This window comes from Trachurus japonicus, chromosome 9 (genome assembly GCF_045865225.1).
Source record: "Trachurus japonicus isolate A0001 chromosome 9, Traja_1.0".
NCBI classification, from domain to species: Eukaryota; Metazoa; Chordata; class Actinopteri; order Carangiformes; family Carangidae; genus Trachurus; species Trachurus japonicus.
The window spans coordinates 7,558,354-7,582,144 of NC_140915.1; the positions used below are offsets into that span (position 1 = coordinate 7,558,354).

A 23,791-nucleotide genomic window follows, 5' to 3' on the forward strand; every position below is an offset into this window, starting at 1 on the left:
TGGCATGTTGCGCCACCTAGCCCTCTCTCCCAGTCACAGCAGCGTCAGTGGCATTTCAGCCTCCGGTCTGGTCCACTGAGCTGCCGCTACGGCTGGGAGAAAAAACGAGATCACTGTGTTTTGATTTTGACTGCAGTAACCGTTTTTGGCCACATTCTTACATACTGTACCTTTAAAGAACAGTAATTCACATTTGATTACACTGAAGGGAAAGATCTCCGCACACTTGGATCTATGCAATTTCACTTTATTAAAGGCTAAGCTTTCGGTCTCAGACGACCTTCATCAGAGCAATACCGTCGTATGGTCGTCTGAGACCGAAAGCTTAGCCTTTAATAAAGTGAAATTGCATAGATCCAAGTGTGCGGAGATCTTTCCCTTCAGTTTGGACACTTTTTGATACCTCCAGCACCTTGGCAGAGAGCCAGCCGGGTGAAGCGGCAGCTCCCTTTTTGCACATTTGATTACACTAAATTTAATTTGTGAGTATGATGTGACATATAAGACTGTTCATAAGACATATTATAAGCTCTTTCTATCATAATATAATATAAAGAATAATCCTGTTTTCAATTTCATTTTAGTATATTCTAACAATTTTGTGGTCTAAACTGTCCTGTTTAAAACATGTATTTTTATGACGTATAATCACCTTCAGAAATACCATGATGAAATTTGGGTTTTGTCCATTAAACTGTTCAACAGTTAGAATATAACATATTTTCAACTGTCAAACTACACCAATAAAAAGCAGTAATACAAGTATCCTACAATATTATTTTGTAGGATATAATACCAGTATGTCATATTTTGTACTGTTCAAGAAAAGAGTTTTGACTTCCACTAATCATTATGCATAACACAGTTTTTAAAGCTGACATAAAAAGATATACTTGTGGATTTATCTATACAATCATATACAGTTAGGCAGTTTATTGTGGGTGAGTGTATCAGTGTGTCTCACTTTATAAGATAAGTAAGATAGCTGAGGTAACATGTGATACAGTCAAATGACAATTGTATAGTAGTTTAAAAACTGTTCAGCAGGTATATTAAAATATTCAGTTTTTACACCTTAAAGGGATAGTTCACCCTAGAATGATATTTCGCTCATTATCTACTCACCCTCATGTTGACTAAGGGCTGGAAGAATTCTCAGAGTCCACCGTCCCTTCTCTGAGTTACAGGGGGTCTCGGCATAGCAGTGCATGTCCATATAACGGTTGCAAAGGGACACCAGAGCTCTTCGTAAAAAAACACACACAAAAAAACATCCAAATACCTCCATGATGCTCGTATGTAATGTCCGTCTTGTGCTGAAGCCCCAAATTGCGTAATTGTCCCGAAAAAAATTAAATAAGTCCACATTCCAAGCATGTTTGTAGCGGAAGCTTCTCGAAGCTCCTCTTCCTGGTCCGTCCAAATCTCGCGTGATTTGCGCCGGCGTCAGTGCGGTTACTGCGAATCACGCGAGATTTGGACGGACCAGGAAGAGGAGCTTCGAGAAGCTTCCGCTACAAACAAGCTTAAAATATAGACTCATTTAATTTTTTTCGGGACAATTACGCAATTTGGGGCTTCAGCACAAGACGGACATTACATACGAGCAGCATGGAGGTATTTGGATGTTTTTTTGTGTGTGTTTTTTTACGAAGAGCTCTGGTGTCCCTTTGCAACCGTTATATGGACATGCACTGCTACACCAAGACCCCCTGTAACTCAGAGAAGGGACGGTGGACTCTGAGAATTCTTCCAGCCCTTAGTCAACATGAGGGTGAGTAGATAATGAGCGAAATATCATTCTAGGGTGAACTATCCCTTTAAGACAAATCAGTATTATAACAACAATTGGATTATGAGCCCTGAGAGACACCGTGTTATATCCAGTGATCTTAAAACATCATTATCAGCATCTGCACCACAGTTGAATTATCTATCTTGTTTGTTATTATGTACATCCAGCTGAGTATTTAGACATCAACAGTGAACAAAAAGAAAAAAAGTTCATATCAGAGGTTTAAGCGTCACCAGACTTTGTAACATCAAGAAATGGGAGGAGTTTCTCAATGAAAGTGTCTCTGTCAGTGTAGATGTGAGTCATGTCTTGATCTCCCACCTCCACCTGCCAGCTGTGTTTCCCTGAGCTGAAGCCCTCAGAGCCCAGGACAGTGTGATACTGAGTGCATCTCTCCGGATTGTCAGGAAGCTGCTGATATGTGTTCTCATATCTCACACGACCCTGGTCAGATCAACACACAGATGGAGGCATCTCTTTGCAGAATTGTTGCAGGCAGCTAGAACAGAAGCTGTGGTTGCAGCTCAGAGACACAGGATCTCTGAAAGTCTCTGTACACACATGGCAACTCACATATTTTTCAAAGAGAGCCATGTTGTCAGCCATGTCATGTACAACAGCAGCAACAAGACTCACCGAGTTACTGAGTCCTCAACTTTCCTCTTACAGTCCTCTAAAGTGTGTTTTTCAGAAGAGATCTCACACCCTGTAATCAGTGGTGTAGTGGTCGTTGCACACGAGGGTTCGGCGTCCCCCAAGTCTTTTTTTTTTTTTTTTTTTGAGAGGAACTAAGCTGGATTTTCCTGTGGCTATGCTACATTTTCACCTTAATCACAAAGCTCTGGAGTAATTGTGATTGTTAATGACTTGTAACTTGTTACTAGTGAGAACTGAGGCTCTCTGCCTTCCACCTTCTGCAGCACAGCAACACAAACGTGCTCCGTAATCTGCATTATTTTGCTTATGACTACACAAATATACACTTCCTAACATCGTATATATCCACCACTCCATCTATTGATTTTTTGACTGCTTTGTTGTAAACAAATGCACATGGCGATGTATTGATTTTTTGATGGTTTCGTTGTAAACAAATGCACATGGCCAGGCAGTGGTATAGCAAAGTAACGGGCAGTTTCCACTGGATGCGGATTCCTTTCAATTCTGTGTCAGTTTCATGCATAGTGTGTTAGGATTAGGCAGGCCTGCTAGGTCTGGTCTAAAAGTTGTTTGTCTAGAGATTATAACACTTTGGCTTGGACTTTCAACATTTTGGAGTGAATGATTGTGACAGTGGCATTAGGCTAGATAACAATTAAACATTACACGTTCAGTGACACTAAACTTAGTGTGGCAGTGGATGGTATTTCAATGATGTCACATATTTATTTCAATGACGTCACAGATTTAGTATTTCGATGGCGTCCACCCAGTAAAAAAATCCCCACTCCACCACTGCCCGTAATGGTGTCTCAGCTCTGATCGACAATGTCAGACTTACCTTCATTTTCATTCACCTGAGTCAATGATTATCACATGTGAACATGTTTTGTCCACAGCAGGTGGATGTATGAACATGTCAACTGTAATTTAACACTTTATTTCATTCACAACTTAATTTCTTGTTGTTGTTTTCAAGACACAACCAATGACACATCGTGTAATTTTTATTTGAAATACACAGATGATTTTCAATGTGACAAACAATGAGGTGAAATGTTAAAGTGTGAACATTTTAACAGCTTGACTGACAATGATCCAGTTTGACAAGGTTTTTACTTTTCTGTCACTGTAACAAGAAACATGTTCAGCGTGTTTCAGTATTAATTCAATCATATGTCCAATCATTGCGCATAACACACAGTATACAAAGTTGACATTAAAAGGTACACTTACGGATTCATTTCAATTAAATTAATATATACTTTTATTATCCCTGTGGGGAAATTAGTTTTAGACCCTGTCTGTCCGTCTGCAGTTCCACATTACCAGGGAAAGCAATCCATGTAGTGGTGGATAACATTATTTATCATATACGATGTCATGATGTGTATATTTGTGTAGTCTTATGTTTAGTTTAGTTTATTTCATTCATGGAAAAAAGAAAATAAAACAATAAAAAAAGTGGTACTTATGTTGTCTACCCCTTATCTGTAAGAGATTACAGGTTACAGGGCGTGTTTGTGTGGTGGTGCCGCAGAGACGAGAGCTAGGACACGAGGTCGGAGGCTCTGATCTTACAAGGTTGGTTTTCAGCCAAGAGACGCGAGGTGGAAGGCAGAGAGCCTCCATTCTCCCTATAACAAGTTACAAGTCATTTATTTAACCATCACAATTACTCCAAAGCTGTTTAATTAAAAATGAAGCATAGTTAAAGCAGAAGTAAGTGGTCCGGTCGTTTTCGCTAATGCTGCGTTCCAGGCAGGCTCTTGAAATCGTAAATTACAGCTTCAAGTCACGACTTACGACTTTGTAGCGTTCCAGGCAACCCACTCGTGTTTTTCCGACCTGTTTTACCGGTGAAAGTCACTATAACGGCCACTCGTAACTTCCGACCGGTGAACTCGTACCAGATCGAACTGGTACCACTTCACGGTCGGAAAAATACGAGTTTCCTTGAACGCACCATAACAGTCCTCGTCCCTACGTCGCCACATTCACGGCGTTCCTTGGCTGCACACACAGCCCTGCATGCCGTTCTCTCTCCTCATTGGATAAAAACTGTAGGATACGATAAATGTTTTCTCTTCGGCTCAGAGCAGAGCAGAGGGACTGAGAGACCCGTGTTTCAGACCAAACACTCTATAGAAGTGATTGCTGTCGGAAGATATAACTATTTAAGACTTATATTAACACAAATATATCACTTACTTCTGCTTTAAGGTAAAAAAAAATCTTGCATAGTTCCTCTTTAAATGAGATGATTCAGCAGTGGTTATTTGTTAAAGCCGACCCAAACCCTTTATTTTGTGCTGGCTCAGAAAAAGATTAGAAAAACTAGATAGTCCGGTCTGTGTGTGTTTGAAAAAAGCAGCACCTGGTGGAAATATGTAAATTCAGCATGTGTCTATGAATCTTCTCTCCTCTCCCAACAAACACACACACATCTAGCCGCCATATTAAGGACATATGTAGGACAAAACGACATCAATCATGTTTTTAATGATGGGAGGCTGTGGGTGGAGGTTGTGTGGCAGGTGGTGGGCCAGGACCATCTCCCAGGCATCCACCAGATGAACGTTCAGTCCTTTGAAAATGGTTCTGAGCACTTTATAACCCTGCAGAGAGTACCAGTCACTGTTGGTCAGTGTAACATCAAGCGTCAGCGCTTTAGGGTTCGCGGTGCGGATGATGACCACTGTGTCTGGAGCTCTGTCCAGCAGCCGCACCACCGCCCTGCGGATGCTCTGCAGCCTGCGGATGTATACCTCAATGGGGTAAGTGCTGAAGTGAGACCAGACGCCAAAAACTACAACGGTGCTTCTGCCTCCAGTTAAACCGTCTAGTTCATTGGCGATGTAACGGAGCTGGCTCGTGGGAACATTACCAAAGCGGAGAGGAGGACCATGGCAGCGATACGTCACCAAGGTGTTGCGAGCATCATGTAAAGCCATGAAAGGTCCAGCTTGCTTCAGACTGTGCAGGTCGAACTCAATGAGATCTGGAAGCATTCAACAAGAAACGAAGAATTAATTCCACAGCGAGAATAACATCAAACTGAAGAAAATGATGTTTAAGGGTGTTGCTGTATTATATCCATCATTTTAATTGTTATATAAATATCTTTTTTTTTAATAGATAGATACATATACTAATCCTTCGGCACCTTTAAATTGATGCTGATGGTGGAGTCCACACATACAAAAGGTGCAATTTAGACCCAGAGACTGTGGCAATACTGAGAGGCAAGATGCAATAGGCTATAGGAGAAAGTGCAATAATTATTTATTACTTGTATTAACCAGGAACTTAGTCGTACTGTCTGTAAGTGATCTCTGTTGGTTGTGTGTGTGAGTATGTGAGATGGTGTATGGTTTTTTAAAATCTGTATGCAGGATGTACAGCATTGATTGTCCATGACAATTTTCCCTCCGGGGACATTAAAGTTTATTTTGATTGATTGATTGATTTTGAAATACCTGCAGGTCAGGTACCTGGTACTGCTGTAGTGAGGTGTTCAAACCACTGTCTGATGGTGGAGTCTCCATAAAGGTGGACCTGAATGCCTCTCAGACAGTCACCGATGGTGGAGGTGTTGAATTGTTGAACCTGGGCTCCCCTCAGTGCTCTCCAACTTCCTTTGTAGTAATAACCGGCGTGTCCAGACTTCACATCACTGATGTTCACTTCTGCTGGACATGAGGGGAAGTGTGAAGGATAGAGACGCCAGTAAGTCTTCTTTTTTAAATTTGGGCTCAGGTCAATGTGTTGTCACTGAAAACAAATCTTTATCCGAACCAAAATCAGCCAACAATCTTTAAACCTCCCTATGCCCATCTCTCTCCCTCTGTCTCAATGTCCAATATGTATTGGTCATTATCTGCATTTATTGATCCTTCTATCATTACATTATTATTATTGTTGACTAGGTTTTAATGAGAGGATTATATGTACTGTGCGTTGATGTTTTCATGGAAGCATTTTTTAAATTCCACTGTACTGCTTTTTGTGCAATGACAAAAAACTGATTCTGATTTTCACTTTGCATCACTAATTGTGCCCTTTCCTCTCTGCGTAACCGTGCATGTAAACTTTTTTTTTTTTTTTACAAAAATGTGGGCTTTCGATACAACTTCCAATAGCTGGTGCAACTTTTTACTTTCAGCCTTCTGATCTGTTTTTCACTGTAAATTGCATTGAAGCCAGCATGAGAAAATTAAGATTACCGGTAAATGTATTGTCTGTTGTGCAGGAAATTTTGCTTCGCTTTCCCACAGCCACGAGAAACACACACAAGTATACAGAAAAACATATGGAAATGGTGAATAAAAACACTGATTGAGCAGCATATACCCACCACCACCCACACATACAATCAAACATCGGTTCTGTTTGCACAAAGCTTCCTGCCTGATTTACCTCTAACAACCTGTCGTATAGGTACTGTATTTAAAGTAGAACAACATTGATCATTATTGTCAAAATCCTGCTTTACCTGTTGTTTTTGGCAACACAGTGACACTGGCAGGTCCTGAAGCCTTAATAGAGACTTTCATGTTGACTTTACTGATGGAAAACAGAGTGAACATAATAAGATGGGTTACAGCAGACTGCTGCTTCAAAAACTGTAAATCTATTTTAAATATGCACATCTACTAGCTATAGGTAATACTCTACTGTATATGTATGTATTCCAGACTAAAATGAAGATACACTTTGTTGATCCCAGGCTGGGAAATGACTGTGTTACAGCAGCAAGCAAATAACACAAAAAACACAATACAAATAGAAAAATACGACCAATAGTTAGAATAAAGAAAAAGAAACACAATTTTTAATAACAAATATATAAAAATGTATACATGATGTACAGATGTAAAGTCATTCAAAAGGCCGGTCCTACGTGTCTCTGCTCCCTCACCTTTGAAAAAGCTGCTCCTCCTTAGCCGTGAGATTTCTTCTGAACCCTCCCATAGAGTGTGTGACCCTGGTGTCACAGCTCAGCTTCTTTGGCTTGTAGCAGAACCACGGGTCACCTGTTTGGAGGTCAGTGTAGTTGCACAGCGGCTGCTGGGTCGGATGCAGACAGACGTTACAGGTGGTCCTCTCTGACACCGAGCCTGAGCGGAAGGTGCTTTGAAAGTAAATCCTGTCTGGCTGTTCCCTGGTCAGTCTTTGCAGGACGGTCACAGCCTCACTAGAGTGAACCAGTGTCACCTGATGGGATAGAGAAACAGAGCTTTCACTGAGAAAACAAGCACAGGCCTCGAGAGGGCGTGGGGTTCAATTTGAATAAAGACTTACAACTAGGGATGTAACGATGCATTGTGACACGAATAAAAATCAGTACAAATGCGTGACGACTTGCATCGGTTGAAATAAAAAAAGTCTCTGGTGAGAAGTAGGTTACATTATCTCAAAAGTCACTGTCTTCAGTCAATCTCTTTTCTCTCTCTATCTCTCTTGTCCCTCAGTACCCCCCTTGCGGTCGCTCGTTGCTTATGAGTCTGGCAGTGTTGGGTCCGGTCAGGTTTTAATTACAGGCAGCAGTATGCCTGTTTATCACCAATAAACACGGTAGATGAGGTGAGTTAGTGACTGAGCTGAGGCTGATGGTTGGTCAGCGGCATGCAGCGGTGCGAGGCTCTGATTGCAGTGGACTGCTGCTCCAACTGACCGCAGTGGCAGTGATAGCCGACGTGAATTGGTGATGTGCAGTGTATCTGTAATGAAAGGTGACTATTTCCGTTGCAATTTCTCTTATGAATAAAAGATAATTTTTTTTATTTTTATTTTTTTTTATTATATTTTTTCATTTTCAACCGCAGGGCAGGAACTCAGATCACCAAATCTCATGTAATACAGCACTTCATATCACAGTCAATCAATCCCAAATGGGCCTGGTTCCCTCACAAAACAAACAAAACAAACAACAACAAAAAACAACAACAACCAGTCATATACCCTCCAAACACACAGACAATGACAACAAAACAAAACAGACAAGCACCCGCAGCGAAACATAACTAAAATAAAATCAAAAATCAAAAAAGGTGGGGATTACCCACACACAATACAACAGAACAATAACACATATCATTACACACTGATCATACCATCTCCACTATGCCCTATATTGGCCCAAGACACTCCAAAATCAAAATCAATATGAGATTGCCAAATTTTTAAAAAGTCTGAGGATCTGTTTTTACTCCTATAATATATACCATCTAAAGTACGATAGCTTGAAAGTTCAGAGATAAGATAATAAGATAATTTTATTAGGTCATAATTTGTCTGTAGCTCAGAATCGTGAGAAAATCGTAATCGTGAACAAAAAATCGTATCGAATCATGAGTTGAGTGTATCGTTACATCCCTACTTACAACATTACTGAACTTGAGTTTTTTTTGCGTCACCTCAACCTCAGCGCTCCCCTCCCAGAGCAAAGAGAACACAGCAGAGAAGGAGCCATTGAGGTGATCCTCCATTTTCCCAGCCACACCTGCACCAAGCTCCCGGTTGTGTAGACGGCTGACTAAGAAGTCCCCCCCAGATTGCTTGGGTTGGCCTCGGAAGTCGTACATTTTAATCAAAACCTCCAGCTGATCTCCTACACGCCACTGTCGTCCTCCCTTCTTTGGGAGGAGTGTGAAGGTGCTGTGAGCAGGATCGCTGGTCTGCTCCAAAGAAACCAGAGCTGCGGTTTCAGGCCACGCAATGGAGTCCAGTATGAGGTCCTCTTCCTGAGCGTCCTGCGTGGTCAGTGGCTTGAAGGTGCAGAAGCCGTGATGCATGTAAGGTTCAGTTAAAACTTTTGGGAGGATCATGGTGGAGTTGACTTCATGCTGAAAGTGAGACAGAGAGAAAGTATTGAGCCAGTGAGGAAGATGTTTCCTGCCACACAGTATGAAATTACTGTTGGTCACTTGTGGTGTTGAAGTTTTTTATGGTTGTAAGACATTGAATTGTGTGCATGTGAAAACTAACAGTGAACATTTCAAATAGGGTCAGCTACACTGATCTACTTTAAAAAGTTGAGGCAACTCTTTGAATAATTAATTTATGTATCTCAGGCGAGATTAAATCATTTGATTTAAACCCTGAACTTCCTGGTTGGGAAGCTCATGTGCTAACCGTCACACCACCATGCCACTACACAAACTGCTTATATAAAAACTTCATTTTTAAAAGAATTATTCAAAGAAAAAAATACTGACTGTGTGCTGTTTGTCTCATTGCTCATTCATAGAACATATAAAAAATGAAGTAATTCATACCAAGTTTAACTTTGTTGAATCAAAATGGCTAAATATTACAAAGATTTTTTCATGTACAAAAAAAGAGAGAAGTTTAAACAAAGATTAATCATGCTTGATCTACACAAATTATGCACATATTGCCTCAACTCTTTTAAGTAGCTCTGGTAGTTAATGCAATATTGAAATATGTATGTAAGATCATTTTATTTTTATCAATAGCTGATGGGTATTTGGTGTTGAGTAGAAAAGAATAAAGATGACAAGGTTTTTTTGGTTGAGATTATGAACGCAAGAAGATTGCCTTGCCTTACTTTTTCATTCTTGTTGGGGAAAAAATCCTTTGTTTCTAACTAACACAAATACATTTAAAACTAAACCTATTTGTGTAAACATACAAACCTGAAATGTAATTGTTAATAACACAAATTGTATAAATTTACTTCACCTCAGATTGGCTTTTTTCAAAAGGGCAGGTCCTCCCCTCCTCTAAGATGATGTCATGTAGCACATAGATTAAAATGAACACAGCCAGGAACAGGAAGATGACTCCGTACTTTGGAAGGCAAAAGTTTACTTCCCTTGTTTTACAAGCCTGGACCATCCTGATCAGGAATCTGTCTTCGTTTCTTCTCTGGCTGCTGCAACCTACTGTGACCAGTTAATCTGGAACTACAAGTAAAAAATCAAACAAAAGAAAGTTGTAACCCACAACTTGTTCTTGTGAAATAATGTAAAACTCAAATTGTAAAATTCCCACTATCCAAAGAGTTTGTCATGTCTGTCTGGCTCCTAGGGTTCCTACGCAAGTACGGAAAGTATATGGAAAAGTATGACATTTGATTTTATACATTTCCAGGTCTGGAAAAGTATGGAAAATGGAAACTATTGTCTGGAAGTTTTGGTCTTATCTGAAGTTATTTGGGTTAATTATTCTGTTAGCTACAATCTCCTGGAAATTATTTGGTTACATATTGGCATACACATTCAGAATAATGAAAACAAAAGGTTAATTACATGCTTTTTTATATTATGCACATCTATTTACTCAAATATCACAAATTATTTGAATTTTTTTCCCGAGAAGTCTGGAAATTATAGGGTCTGGAAAAAGTATGGAATTTGGACATTTTAAATAACCCTGAAGTAAGTAAGTAAGGAAGTAAGGTTTATTTATATAGCACTTTTGACAGATAACAATCACAAAGTGCTTCACAATAAAATAAAATACAGCAGTAAAAACCTAAAAAATAAAATACAATGAATAAAACAATTTAACACATTAACTAAAAGCCTGCTTAAATAAAAAAGTTTTCAGTTGTTTCCTAAAAGAGAGAGGCAGGGCATTCCAAAGTTTGAGCTTCTCTTTTACTATTGCGGTCTATGGGAAAAATGCTTTTTGGGCATACCATGATTTGCAATACCATGAGTGCAGGCCACTGGGAAAAAAATCGGCTGAGATTTCCATATCCAGGTATACATCCATGATTTGTGTGTGGATCTGAGTGCATTTGTGTGTGGATCATCAAGGCATACTGTAATATTACTGCCAAAAGTCACGTGACAGTTCTGTAGTTGTAGAATTGTGTTTTGTACTTGAAAGATATTTTTGTTGGTCGGGCTCACCTCCACACACAGTTTGAGCTCCATAACCCAACTCCTTGAGAGAGGCTGGACTCTCTTCCACTCTGGACTTGCCCGTGGTGAGAGGCAGCGAGCTGGTGTGGGCTTGCTCATAGCTCCCCAGGAGTTTTCCCTGGTGAATGAGAGGGTTGCCTCACTGCACCTTCGGGTCGGGGATAGGTCTCTCACCCTTGTTTCGGGCCGAACGGCAGGGCAGAATACCCGGCCTTCCTGGAGTCCCTTGGAGGGGTGCTGGAAAGTGCTCCAACTGGGGACTCCATTGTTCTACTGGGGGACCTCAACGCTCACGTGGGCACGTGGGAGGAACGGCCTCCCCGATCTGAACCCCAGTGGTGTTTTGTTGTTGGACTTCTGTGCTAGTCACAGTTTTGTCGATAACGAACACCATGTTCAGGCATAAGGGTGTCCATCAGTGCACGTGGGACCAGGACACCCTAGCCCGGAGGTCGATGATCGACTTTGTAGTCGTGTCATCTGACCTCCGGCTGTACGTCTTGGACACTCGGGTGAAGAGAGGGGCTGAGCTGTCACCTGATCACCACCTGGTGAAGCTCCTCTGTGGCAAGGCACCGGGGGTGGATGAGATCCGCCTCAAGTACCTCCAGTACCTTAAGTCTCTGGATGTTGCGGGGCTGTCATGGCTGATGCCTCTGCAACATCGCGTGGCAGTTGGGGACAGTGCCTCTGGACTGGCAGACCGGGTGGTGGTCCCTCTCTTCAAAAAGGGGGACCGAGGGGTGTGTTCCAACTATCGGGGGATCACATTCCTCAGCCTCCCCGGGAAAGTCTATTCCAGGGTACTGGACCGATAGTCGAACCTCGGATTCAGGAGGAACAATGCGGTTTTCGTCCTGGTCGTGGAACACTGGACCAGCTCTACATCCTCCGCAGGGTGCTCGAGGGTTTGTGGGAGTTTGCCCAACCAGTCCACATGTGCTGGACTTGGAGAAAACATCCTGTGGGAGATGCTCTAGGACTATGGGGTTGGAGGCCCTCTGCTGAGGGCTGCACAGTCCCTGTACGACCGGAGCAGGAGCTTGGTTCGCATTGCCGGCAGTAAGTCGGCCTCCGGCAGGGCTGCCCTTTGTCACCGGTTCTGTTCGTTATTTTCATGGACAGAATTTCTAGGCACCAGCACCTCCAGCAAGCACTGGTTTGCAGCCGAGTGTAAAGCGGCTGGGATGAGAATCAGCACCTCCAAGTCCGAGGCCATGGTTCTCGACCGGAAAAAGGTGGCTTGCACCCTCCAGGTCGAGGGAGAGTTCCTGCCTCAGGTGGAGGAGTTTAAGTACCTTGGGGTCTTGTTCACGAGTGAGGAAAGGATGGAACACAAGATTGACAGCCGGATCGGTGCAGCGGCCGCAGTAATGCAGTCATTGTATCGGTCCGTCGTGGTGAAGGAGTTAACCCGGAAGGCGAAGCTCTACGTTGGCCAGGTGTACTGCACCGTGTCAGGTATGCAGCAGGACCAGTGGTACAGCGTCATCCAGGAATAAGCTGGCTTGTGTGATGAGTTCAATATCAATGTTCACATCAGTCGTATTTGTCAGTGCTTTGTTATGTTTTCATGCTGGTTTCTCAGCATTATGCTGACATCACTGTTAGGATTTTTATCTGAAAGAAGCTTATTTTAAAATATATGAAACTGATAACTAGGTGCTCATCACAGCTTACAATGAGTTATTGTCTTCTCAGACAGGATATGACCCCTGACATGTAAAGGAAGAAAACTAGTTATACTAGTTATATTCTATATCTATCTGTGCCTTTTTAATGTATGATCGGTGCTGTGCTGCAGCTGGAACCTCAATTTCCCTGAGGGTAACCTCCAAAGGGATCAATAAAGTACTATCTATCTATCTATCTATCTATCTATCTATCTATCTATCTATCTATCTATCTATCTATCTATCTATCTATCTATCTATCTATCTATCTATCTATCTATCTATCTAGTAGTCCACTTTTTAGTTGCCCCCTTTGGTTGAGACAACTTACCCATGTGACAACAACACCTATTCCTCTTGGCATCACACCTGTATGGATTCATTCAATGTTAGCCTATGAATAAATTGTGAGCTATCCACCTTATTCCTAGCCCCCATGATGCTTTGCGGGAATTATGGGCGCAGCTTCCAGTGCGAACCGGAAGTAGCGTTTGTTTACATGCTAACAGTACGCGCTAATCCACTTTCTGCGAGCGTTAGAGACATAAAACACCACCTTTTACAACTCAAACGAGACAATATCATAATACCGCTGCCTACTAATATTGTGAGGTGTGAGGACGACTTAAAAAAGTGGCCAAAGATAAAAAGATAACGTACAGTAGCATATTTAGCTACTTGTTAACTTGGTTGCTTCAGTTGTTGAGGCAACGAGCTATCTGCTAGCTCTGGAAAGTTGCCTCATATAAGTTGGAATAATTTTATTTTAAAACACATTCCTCTTTTATAAAGAAATGCATATGTGTGGGGGGGTCTCTCTCTCACTCACCTCTTTACTGTCTGCTCTCAGGGATTGTGTGTGTGTGTGTGTGTGTGTGGTGGTGGTGGTGGGGGCGGAGTATTTTACTGTAGGTTCTCACCATGGATCTATTAGACCACACACAGACACAGAGTGTCCAACCAACAAAGTTGTAGTAAAAAAAAAATCCATTTAGTTTATTTTAATCATAAATACCTATACTTTTGATACAGAGGGGTGTGTCAGTGTACACAACGTTTACACGGAATGAAACAGTAAACATAAAATTGCGTGTATCATTTAGGGATATAAAAACCCCTAAATGATACACGGAATTTTTTATACATATTTTTATACATATAGTCTTATAGATTCGGGGTCTAGATATTTATGTACCTATGCAAATCAGCGGGTGACACCAAACAACGTCTGCCCAAGCAAGTCACAGCTTTTATTTCTCTCACACTCAGACACACCAGTGTCCTGGAGAGATGCAGCCGCATCTGAGGGGACGATGGCGCGTGTGCGTGTGTGCGCATTGCGTGTGTTGTTGCCCCTTCTCCACTACACAGTTACAGCTCAGCTCTACTCGACTTGGTTTAGGTTCTTTTAATCACAATCATAGTTTGTCATATTGAAGCGGGTTCGTCAGCACCGCGGAGCTGATCGCTGTCTCTCTAATCAATGAGCATTTCCCACCGACTCTCTTTTTTCTCTCCTTTCGTCAGCTCCAAACTCACTCTTCTGCACCGCGATTACGAACCGCAGCGTGGTTTCAAACACAGCTGTTATTTAACTCATGTGTCAGAATAACAATAATCTCGAGGGGGGGGCTGTTACATTCATTACAATGCATTTCTCCTCTGTGACGGGCGGCGCGCCCCCTCACTCCCGTCACAACACACACACACACACACACACACACACACACACACACACACACGCTGCCTCTCTCCCGGCTCAGCCCCGTCCACTTCTCGGTCCCCTGCCCAGATTACGTTGTACGAGCGGACCTGTTGGTCCGAGTGGCCGCGGTCCAAGCGGACCTGTTGGTCTGACTCGTCCAACACAGTCCAGTCCTCCACCCGCAGCCCCCAGAAGCTGCAGACGGGTCAACAGCGCTACTCCCTCTCTTCACTCCAGCTGATTTTTTAATTACGAGCGCTCACCACCATGGATCAATAACCGGTCTATTATCACCACATGAATGGCCTCATCTACCGAATTAACTAAGAAAACAGAAAACAATGTGAAAACTTTCAAATAACCCGCTAACAGTAATGAAGACCGCTAGCAACCACTGCTGTTAGCCAATGGCTCACTGCTACTTCCGGTGCTGACCGGAAGTTCCACCCATAACCGTTTCTACAGTAACGACCCCAGGAATAAGGTGGATAGGATACAGCAGTGGTAGAAGAGCTGTTGACATATTTCCTGTTTAAAAGCACAGAGGTATTACAAGTAAAATAAACTGAGAGTATCAGAAATAAAAGCTTCTATTTACACAAAATACTTCTGTCTTTTCTTATATCTATTACTGTATATATTATCATATTTATTAACATTAATTCAGTTATGGACACATCCCATGAGGTTTGTTTTAAAGGGATAATTCACCCAAAACTCATTATCTACTCACCCTCATGTCGACTAAGGGCTGGGAGAAGTTTCAGAGTCCTCCGTGGCTTCTCTGAGTTACAGGGAGTCTTGGTGTAGCAGTGCATGTCCATATAACGGTTGCAAATGGATACCAACTGTCTTCGTAACAAAAAGACACACCAAAAAACATCCAAATACCTCCATTCTGCTCGTATGTAATGTCTGTCTTGTATTGAAGCCCTGAAATGCCAGATTTCATGGTTTTATGTTTTTTCTCTTTTTTTTTTTAAATCAGAGGGTGTTCTCACAATTTCCATTGTGACATTTACAGGCGTTAAAGGGATAGTTCAACATTTTGGCAAATTGGCCCATTGCCATAATCCCTATAGTCGTAGCAGCAGGTTTGTTACCTTTAATTGTCGGTGCAAGCTATTTTTAAAACCTGGATTAATCAGTTGGTCCAATAAAACAAAACAGGAATTAAAGAGCTGGCTTATTTCAGGAAGTAGTGGAGCTATGCATAAAGCCCATTTTCTGTACATTGAATATTAGTCAGTAGGGATAAGTAGTCAACAAGTATCAAATAACAAGACACCATGGACTGGTGTTCCTCCCGTCCTCCGCAGTTTTTTCAGTCACCAGCCGCCACTGGTTTTAGCCTATGTGCTCGTACACAACTCCCATTAATTATTCAATCATATACAGTAGTAGACAAGTAAGACAGCTGAGGTAACATGTAATACAGTCAAACGACAATTAAAACAGTTCAAGCAGGTATATTAAAATACCGGTATTCAATTTTTACTCCTTTAAGACCAGTCAGTATCATAATAACAATACCATTATCACTGGATTATGAGCCCTGGCAGACAGCTTGTCATATCCAGTGATCTTCAGATATTATCAGCATCTGCACCAGTTGAGTTATTTATATTTTAATGTGCATCCAACTTAACAGCTGAGTCTTAAAACAACAGGGAAAGAAGAAATGTAGTTAACAGCTGTAGCTACTAAGACAGAGGAGACTTGAACTGGGAGAAAATTTAAGTTTTAATCACTGATTGATCCAAGTTGTGTAAACATTTGCTACATAATTGTTTTATATTGACAACTGCACTCATGTAAAATAAAGCAAAACTAGAACTAAATGATTTTGTAGAAACACCAGTTTGGGGACAATAATGCACTAAGTTTCCATGACAACAACAAATGAATATTAAAAAAAAAAACTTTTCACATAATTAATTTCTAGCCGTAAAGACAGAATAAAATTAGTTTATGTGACCCAATAATCAATAATAGTGAAACATAAACCTTACAAACTAAAACAGATGATGATAGTCATATCACAGCTCAGAGACAGTCAGATAAATATTTCAGGGACCCTCAACATCAAATCAAATGTGATTAAAAGACAAAATGACAGGTGAGCAGGTGTAGAAGCAGGTTGGCTGTAAAGTGTGATGATGAGTTTAGAGTTTAATAAACCTCAAACCATCATGACAGAAATGCTAACGTCCCTGAACATTACAGACTGATCTCAGAGGGACAGATTTTGATATCAGAGGTTTTAGCTTCACCAGATTCTCCAATACTGAAAAATGGGAAGAGTTTCTCAGTGAAAGTGTCTCTGTGAGAGCAGATGTGAGTCATGTCTTCAGGGTCGTAGAAGGACACCTCCCCCCCGTCATAGTCCAGCTGGACTCTGATCCTCTGGAGACTCTTCTTCACTGTCACAGTCTTACCAGCACCATTGGTGTATTTTCCATCACGGTGATATAAACACCAGACTCCATATTCTGGTGAAGCCAATATCTCTCCCTTCCTGTCAACTGACTCTTTAGCCAAACCCACAATCCAGACAGGATGATCTCCCACCTCCACCTCCCAGCTGTGTTTCCCTGAGCTGAAGCCCTCAGAGCCCAGAACACTGACATACTTAGTGTTTCTCTCTGGATTGTCAGGAAGCTGCTCTGTGTCTCCATTTCTCACACTGGTCAGATCATCAGACAGATAGAGCCATCTGTTTGCAGTGTTTGGGTCCAGGATGACAGGAGTGAAGTGGACCTTCTCCTTGATCTTCTCCCAGACTCTGAAGGACAGGTTGCCCAGGTGTTTGGCCTCATCTATCAGAGCTCCTGAGAGCAGCTGTGGATCTGACAGTGAGCACTGGGCTCTGGCTCTGGCCTGAGTGGCTTTATAACTGCTGAGGAACGCCACCTTGTGTTTCTGCAGCTCTTCTTCAACAGCACAGATACTGTCTGACAGAGAGGAGATCTGCTCCTCAATCATCTTCATCTCTCTGCTCATAGTCTTCCCCTTCTGCTCCTCTTCCTCCCTCAGAGCTGCCAGTCTGGACTCCTCTTCCTCTCTCAGGAGCTGGTGGAGCTTGTTGAACTCTGCTCTGATCTGCCTCTCTGTGGACAACAGCTGCTTCTTGGAGTGTTCAATCATTTCATTGTAGGTTTTTTCCACTTCCTCGCATTTGTTCTTCTTGTCCTGCAGAGACTCTAGATCAGATTCCAGCTGCTGCTTCAGGTCACCGACTGCTTCTTCTATAGGAACAACTTTATGTCCATGGTGGAGAGGAAACTCACAGACAGGACACACAGCTTTCTGCTCGTCCTCACAGAACCAATAAGGGACGTCTGGATGTTCATCACACACCACCTCTTCCTTCTCTTTTTCCTTGTCCTCTTCCTCCTCCTTCTGTTTTTCTTCCTCAGGTGAACCACTGTTCTGCTTCCCAACAAAGGAGTCAGCCAGTTCTTTGAGCGAATAGTTTATGGATGGATAATCCTTTGAAGATTTCTCTTTACAAATGGGACAGTTTTTGTTCTTAGCTTGTTCCCAGAATTGTCTCAGGCAGCTTGAACAGAAGCTGTGGTTGCAGCTCAGAGACACAGGATCTCTGAAAGTCTCTGAACACACGTGGCAACTCAGGAAACTTTCAACAAGAGCGATTTTCTCAGCCATTTCCTTTGATTTCCAGATGTATTGAAGTCAATAACAAGACTCACCAAAGTTCAGTCCCTTCGACTTTCTCTGTACAATCCACTGAGTCTGTGTTGTTCAGTTCAGATCCAAACCTGTAATGTGACGTCTCGTCTCTGCTCAACTGTTTTCAGTTTCATTTACTCTGTTATGGGTGGAGAAATGGTTGAAACAAAACTGTTATTAGTTTATTTATCCACTAGGTGGTGCTGAGAAACTCCACTAAAAATGATCAAATTAAGTGTTAGTAAATATTAGGAACTAAGGATGATTAACTGAATATTAAAACTTTAATGTGATCAGTTGACAGTAACTAAAAACATTTACTTAAACCTTAGCGTCAAGTTGTATGCCATGTAATTCACTATGTTTTAAAGTATGATCTACATTTTATTACACTAAATTTAATTTGTGAGTAGGCCTATGATAGATATGAAGTATAAGATTGTTCATCAAACATATATGATCTCTGTCATGTCAACACTGTCATGTTATAATATAAAGAATATTCCCATTTTCAATGTCATTTTATTATTTCTAACACTTTCATTGTCTAAACTCTTCTGTCCCATTTAAAAACATGTTTTTATTACATATGATCACATTCAGAAATGTCATGATGAGATTTGGGGTTTTGTTCATTACACTGTCCAACACTGTACAAAAATATATATAATATTTTCAACTTTCAACTACACCAATAAAAAGCAGCAATAATAGTAACTCCATAATATTACTTAGGATATAATATGTATTTTGCAATGTTCAAATAAAGACTTTTGACTTGCATTAAAGGCAAATACCTTTTTATAAAATGTTAGTTTTTTAACTGATAGAATATTAATTCAATAAAATGTCTGCTCATTATGCATAACACAGTAGGCCTAAATAAAGCTGACATGAACAGATACACTTCTGGATTTATATACAATCATGTAGTGAAGTGGGGCAGTTTATTGTGGTTCAGTGCATCAGTTTGTCTCAGTTCATCCTTACAATAAGTAAGACAGCTGAGGTAACATACAGTCAAATGACAAGTAGTTTAAAAACTGTTCAAGCAGGTATATTAAAATATTACATTTTTATACAAATTTAAGACAAATACGTACTGAATTATGAGCCGTGACGGTGAGCTTGTTGTATCCACTGATCTTGAGATATTATTATCAGCATCTCCACAACTGTTGAATTATTTATATTTTGATGTGAATCCAATTGAGTTAACAGCTGAGTATTAAAACATCAACAGGGAACAAAGAAATTTAGTTGTAGTGCAGTAAAACGGAGGAGACTTGACTTTAGAGAAAAATGAAGTTTTAATCATTCATTGATCCAAATTCAACAATATATCGTGTAAACATTGGTTACACGTTTGTTTTATATGTATTGTCAACTGCGCTCAATCATATAAAATAAAGCAAAACTAGAAATCAATTATTTTCATGTAGAAACACCAGTTTGGGGACAATAAGGCACTAAGTTTCCATGACACCAAGAAATGAATATAAAAAACACTTCACATTATTAATTTCTAGAATAAAATCAGTATGTGACCCAATAATCAATAATAGTGAAACATAAACCTCACAAACTAAACAGATGATGATAGAAGTTGTTTTTTTTTTAATACAAAGTAGCTACATGATAGAGTAATTACTACAGTGAATATTACACTGTTGGTAAATAAAAACAAAAGCATCTGATCATCACCTGATCTCATTCGGTTGTTGAGTTGTTTCAGTTTTGTACATTAACACAGTTCAGTGATTCAGAGCCCAAAATCAGTGAGATAAATATTTCAGTGACCCTCAACATCAAATCAAATGTGCTTCAAAGACAAAATGACAGGTGAGCAGGTGTAGAAGCAGGTTGGCTGTAAAGTGTGATGATGAGTTAAACTTAAGAGTTTAATAAACCTCAAACCATCATGATAGAAAAACTAACGTCCCTGAACATCACAGACTGATCTCAGTGGGACAGACTTTGATATCAGAGGTTTTAGCATCTCCAGAGTTTCCAACACTGAAAAATGGGAAGAGTTTCTCAGTGAAAGTGTCTCTGTGAGTGTAGATGTGAGTCATGTCTTCAGCGTCGTAGAAGGACACCTCTCCCCTGTCATAGTCCAGCTGGACTCTGATCCTCGAGCCTCTTCTTCACTGTCACAGTCTCACCAACACCATTGGTGTATTCTCCATCATGGTGACATAAACACCAATTTCCATATTCTGGACAAGCAAACATCTTTCCCTTCCTGTCAACTGACTCTTTTGCTAAACCCACAATCCAATCAGGATGATCTCCCACTGAGCTGAAGCCCTCAGAGCCCAGAACATCTAATGAATCTCTCTGGATTGTCATGAAGCTGCTGTGTGTCTCCACCTCTCACACTGGTCAGATCATCAGACAGATGGAGACGGGGGTCTGCAATGTTGTCAGCATGTAAACTACATATTTTCCCTTTTATTCCTAGCAACATAATTTAGTTTTGATCAGCTCTTTTTTCCAGACAACTTTTGAATAGCTGAATATAGCAGTAACAGTAGTTTGTGTAAGTCAGTGCTATGAGGAAATTAAGATAAAACATTATTTGGCACATTCAGATTCAAACTGTTAAAAATGCTAATTTTTCATCACCATTGGTCTGTTTTTAAAGTGAATCTCACAAAGACACAAAGAAAATCTCTTGAACCTACTTTTATCTGCTTGTTTATTCAGATCTGAACTTGTGTGTGTTGTAACAGTTCCTGGCCTGAGCACACACAATAAAAATAACACTTGACATTTGGACTAAAATAAGCTCTGGCACCACAGCCAAGTTTCCACCAAGGAGTGGGACTTTACAGGAACTGTCCTCTCACTTGGTCCTGTCAGCTGCAGTGTCACTCAGGGTCCCGACAGCAGTGGACTATCCACCCAGGATTTATTTACACATTTCTGGATGAAATACATCTCACCTCATTATTTTTCACACAACACTAGAATTCTTTACCACAATAAACTCACACTTTCTTAAAGCAAAAACCAATAACAAGTTGTCAGTGTAAGTACAGTCAAAGAAACACAGATGTGGACAAATGACAAAATATTAAGGAAGCCCTTCCTCCGTCCATGAAACAAAAAACATAAACAAAGCAGTGAGATGAGATATGAGATAATAACAGAGCGTTACGAGACGGGAATTGTTTTTGAGGTAAATGCAGAGACTGCTTGCTGAAAAACTGCCCTGTTTTGCATGAATTTACCTCTAAAACAACTCTGTCCCGTAACGTTCTGTTATTATCTCATAGCGTGGTGAATGTGCAGGTCACAACTTGTCCACCAGAGCGTTTTGGAGTTGTTGGATTGTGTATTTGATGAGTTTGATGAAGAGAAACCAAGAAATCCCATGAGCCTCAGTAGCTCTGAACAGCTCGCGGCTCTGCTCCGCTGTTCTAAAAATAGCTTGCACCGACAATTAAAGGTAACAAACCTACTGCTATGACTATAGGGATTATGGCAATGGGACAATTTGCCAAAATGTTGAACTATCCCTTTAACAAAAGCAATGCAAAGGTTGAGTAAAAACTCAGAGCTGCCAGACATTGCTGCTACTAGTTGAAGCGCATGTTCTAGAAAAAACAAACAAAAAACCCATCATGGTAGAAAAACTAACTGAACATCACAGACCTAAATGTGACATATTTTGATATCAGTGATTTTAGCATCACCAGAATCTACAATATAAAAATAGGGGAGAAGTTTCTCAGTGAAAGTGTCCTTGTAAGTATAGATGTGAGTCATGTCTTCAGGGTCGTAGAAGGACACCTCCCCCCCGTCGTAGTCCAGCTGGACTCTGATCCTCTGGAGACTCTTCTTCTCTGTCACAGGCTTATAACCATCATTGGTGTATTTTCCATCACGGTGACCTAAAAACCACCGGATTCTAGATTTCGAAACACATGGCTCTCCCTTCCTGCCAACTGACTCTATAACCAAACCCACATTCCAGTGAGGATGATCTCCCACCTTCACCTCCCAGCTGTGTTTCCCTGAGCTGAAGCCCTCAGATCCCAGGACATCTGGATACTTACTGTGTCTCTCTGGATTGTCAGGAAGCTGCTGATATGTGTCTCCACATCTCACACTGGTCAGATCATCAGACAGATAGAGACATCTGTTTGCAGTGTTGGGGTCCAGGATGACAGGAGTGAAGTGGACCTTCTCCTTGATCTTCTCCCAGACTCTGAAGGACAGGTTGCCCAGGTGTTTGGCCTCATCTATCAGAGCTCCTGAGAGCAGCTGTGGATCTGACAGTGAGCACTGGGCTCTGGCTCTGGTCTGAGTGGCTTTATAACTGCTGAGGAACGCCACCTTGTGTTTCTGCAGCTCTTCTTCAACAGCACAGATACTGTCTGATAGAGAGGAGATCTGCTCCTCAATCATCTTCATCTCTCTGCTCATAGTCTTCCCCTTCTGCTCCTCTTCCTCCCTCAGAGCTGCCAGTCTGGACTCCTCTTCCTCTTTCAGGAGCTGGTGGAGCTTGTTGAACTCTGCTCTGATCTGCCTCTCTGTGGACAACAGCTGCCTCGTGGAGTGTTGAATCATTTCATTGTATGTTTTCTCCACTTGTTTGTATTTGTTCTTCTTGTCCTGCAGAGACTTTAAGTCAGATTTCAGCTGCTGTTTCAGGTCTCTGACTGCTTCTTCAGCCTCTGATGATTCAGTTTTCTGTCTCTCAGCAAAGGCATAAGCCAGATCCTTCAGTGTAAAATTCACCCATGGAAAATCTTTTGAAGATTTCCTTTTACAAATGGGACAGTTTTTGTTCTTAGCTTGTTCCCAGGATTGCTGCAGGCAGCTTGAACAGAAGCTGTGGCCGCAGCTCAGAGACACAGGGTCTCTGAAAGTCTCTGAACACACGTGGCAACTCAGGAAATGTTCAACAAAAGTGATTTTCTCAGCCATTTTTTCAGATTTTCAGAATCCTTCAAAGCAACACGACTCACCAAAGTTTACCCCCTTCGACTCTCTCCGTACGATCCACTGAGTCTGTGTTGTTCAGTCATGGTCCAAACCTGTAATGTGATCCTCCTGGACTCTGCTCAACTGTTTTCAGTTCCACATGCCTCATGGGGACATGGCACAGTCTCTACAGTGGGTGGTGTCAACAGAGTATCTGTGTGTGTCTGTGAGTGCATGTGGATATGTGTGTCTGGCCCATAGACTGTATAAAAGGTTAGGGTCTGGTGTTATGGGACTGTTCTATAGTGGTGGTTCCCCCCCTAGCGTTTGCATGGAAATGGTATGGCCCGACTGAAAGCAGGAAGTGCTGTGTTGTTTATGTCTCTGGCGCGAGTTCTCAATACAGTTCATGTGATAGACACGCTCCATGTCT

General features: G+C 41.4%; 3 protein-coding genes across 3 annotated transcripts; all 3 read right to left on the reverse strand.

Annotated features, from left to right (window-relative positions):
• Window positions 1-4,704: 4,704 nt before the first annotated feature.
• On the reverse strand, window positions 4,705-10,318 carry LOC146980870 (NXPE family member 3-like). The gene is made up of 6 exons (XM_085785804.1): window positions 10,163-10,318; window positions 8,875-9,303; window positions 7,377-7,672; window positions 6,951-7,021; window positions 5,950-6,147; window positions 4,705-5,456 (listed from the first exon to the last, which is right to left on the reverse strand). Exons 1-6 carry the CDS (start codon window positions 10,316-10,318, stop codon window positions 4,915-4,917), a joined length of 1,692 nt encoding a protein of 563 aa, XP_085641930.1. The 3' UTR covers window positions 4,705-4,914.
• A 6,452-nt stretch (window positions 10,319-16,770) lies between these two features.
• On the reverse strand, window positions 16,771-18,533 carry LOC146980871 (nuclear factor 7, brain-like). Its single transcript, XM_085785806.1, has one exon. It carries the CDS (start codon window positions 18,397-18,399, stop codon window positions 16,951-16,953), a length of 1,449 nt encoding a protein of 482 aa, XP_085641932.1. The 5' UTR covers window positions 18,400-18,533; the 3' UTR covers window positions 16,771-16,950.
• A 3,550-nt stretch (window positions 18,534-22,083) lies between these two features.
• LOC146980872 (zinc-binding protein A33-like) lies at window positions 22,084-22,857 on the reverse strand. The gene is made up of 2 exons (XM_085788037.1): window positions 22,709-22,857; window positions 22,084-22,639 (listed from the first exon to the last, which is right to left on the reverse strand). The coding sequence occupies exons 1-2, from the start codon at window positions 22,855-22,857 to the stop codon at window positions 22,084-22,086; spliced, it is 705 nt and encodes a 234-aa protein (XP_085644163.1).
• Between the last annotated feature and the right edge of the window lie 934 nt (window positions 22,858-23,791).

Bases quoted from the DNA above. Each gene is read 5' to 3' on its own strand.
- LOC146980870 (XM_085785804.1), bottom strand. From the start codon at position 10,318: ATGGTCCAGGCTTGTAAAACAAGGGAAGTAAACTTTTGCCTTCCAAAG. The intron at 6,148-6,950 runs GTAAAGCAGGAT...CCTCATGTCCAG, and splicing joins TGTGTTGCCAAAAACAACAG to CAGAAGTGAACATCAGTGAT. The intron at 5,457-5,949 runs GTACCTGACCTG...GAATGCTTCCAG, and splicing joins CCTCACTACAGCAGTACCAG to ATCTCATTGAGTTCGACCTG.
- LOC146980871 (XM_085785806.1), bottom strand. From the start codon at position 18,399: ATGGCTGAGAAAATCGCTCTTGTTGAAAGTTTCCTGAGTTGCCACGTG.
- LOC146980872 (XM_085788037.1), bottom strand. From the start codon at position 22,857: ATGAGCAGAGAGATGAAGATGATTGAGGAGCAGATCTCCTCTCTATCA. The intron at 22,640-22,708 runs GTCAGATCCACA...CCTGTCCTTCAG, and splicing joins GCCAGAGCCCAGTGCTCACT to AGTCTGGGAGAAGATCAAGG.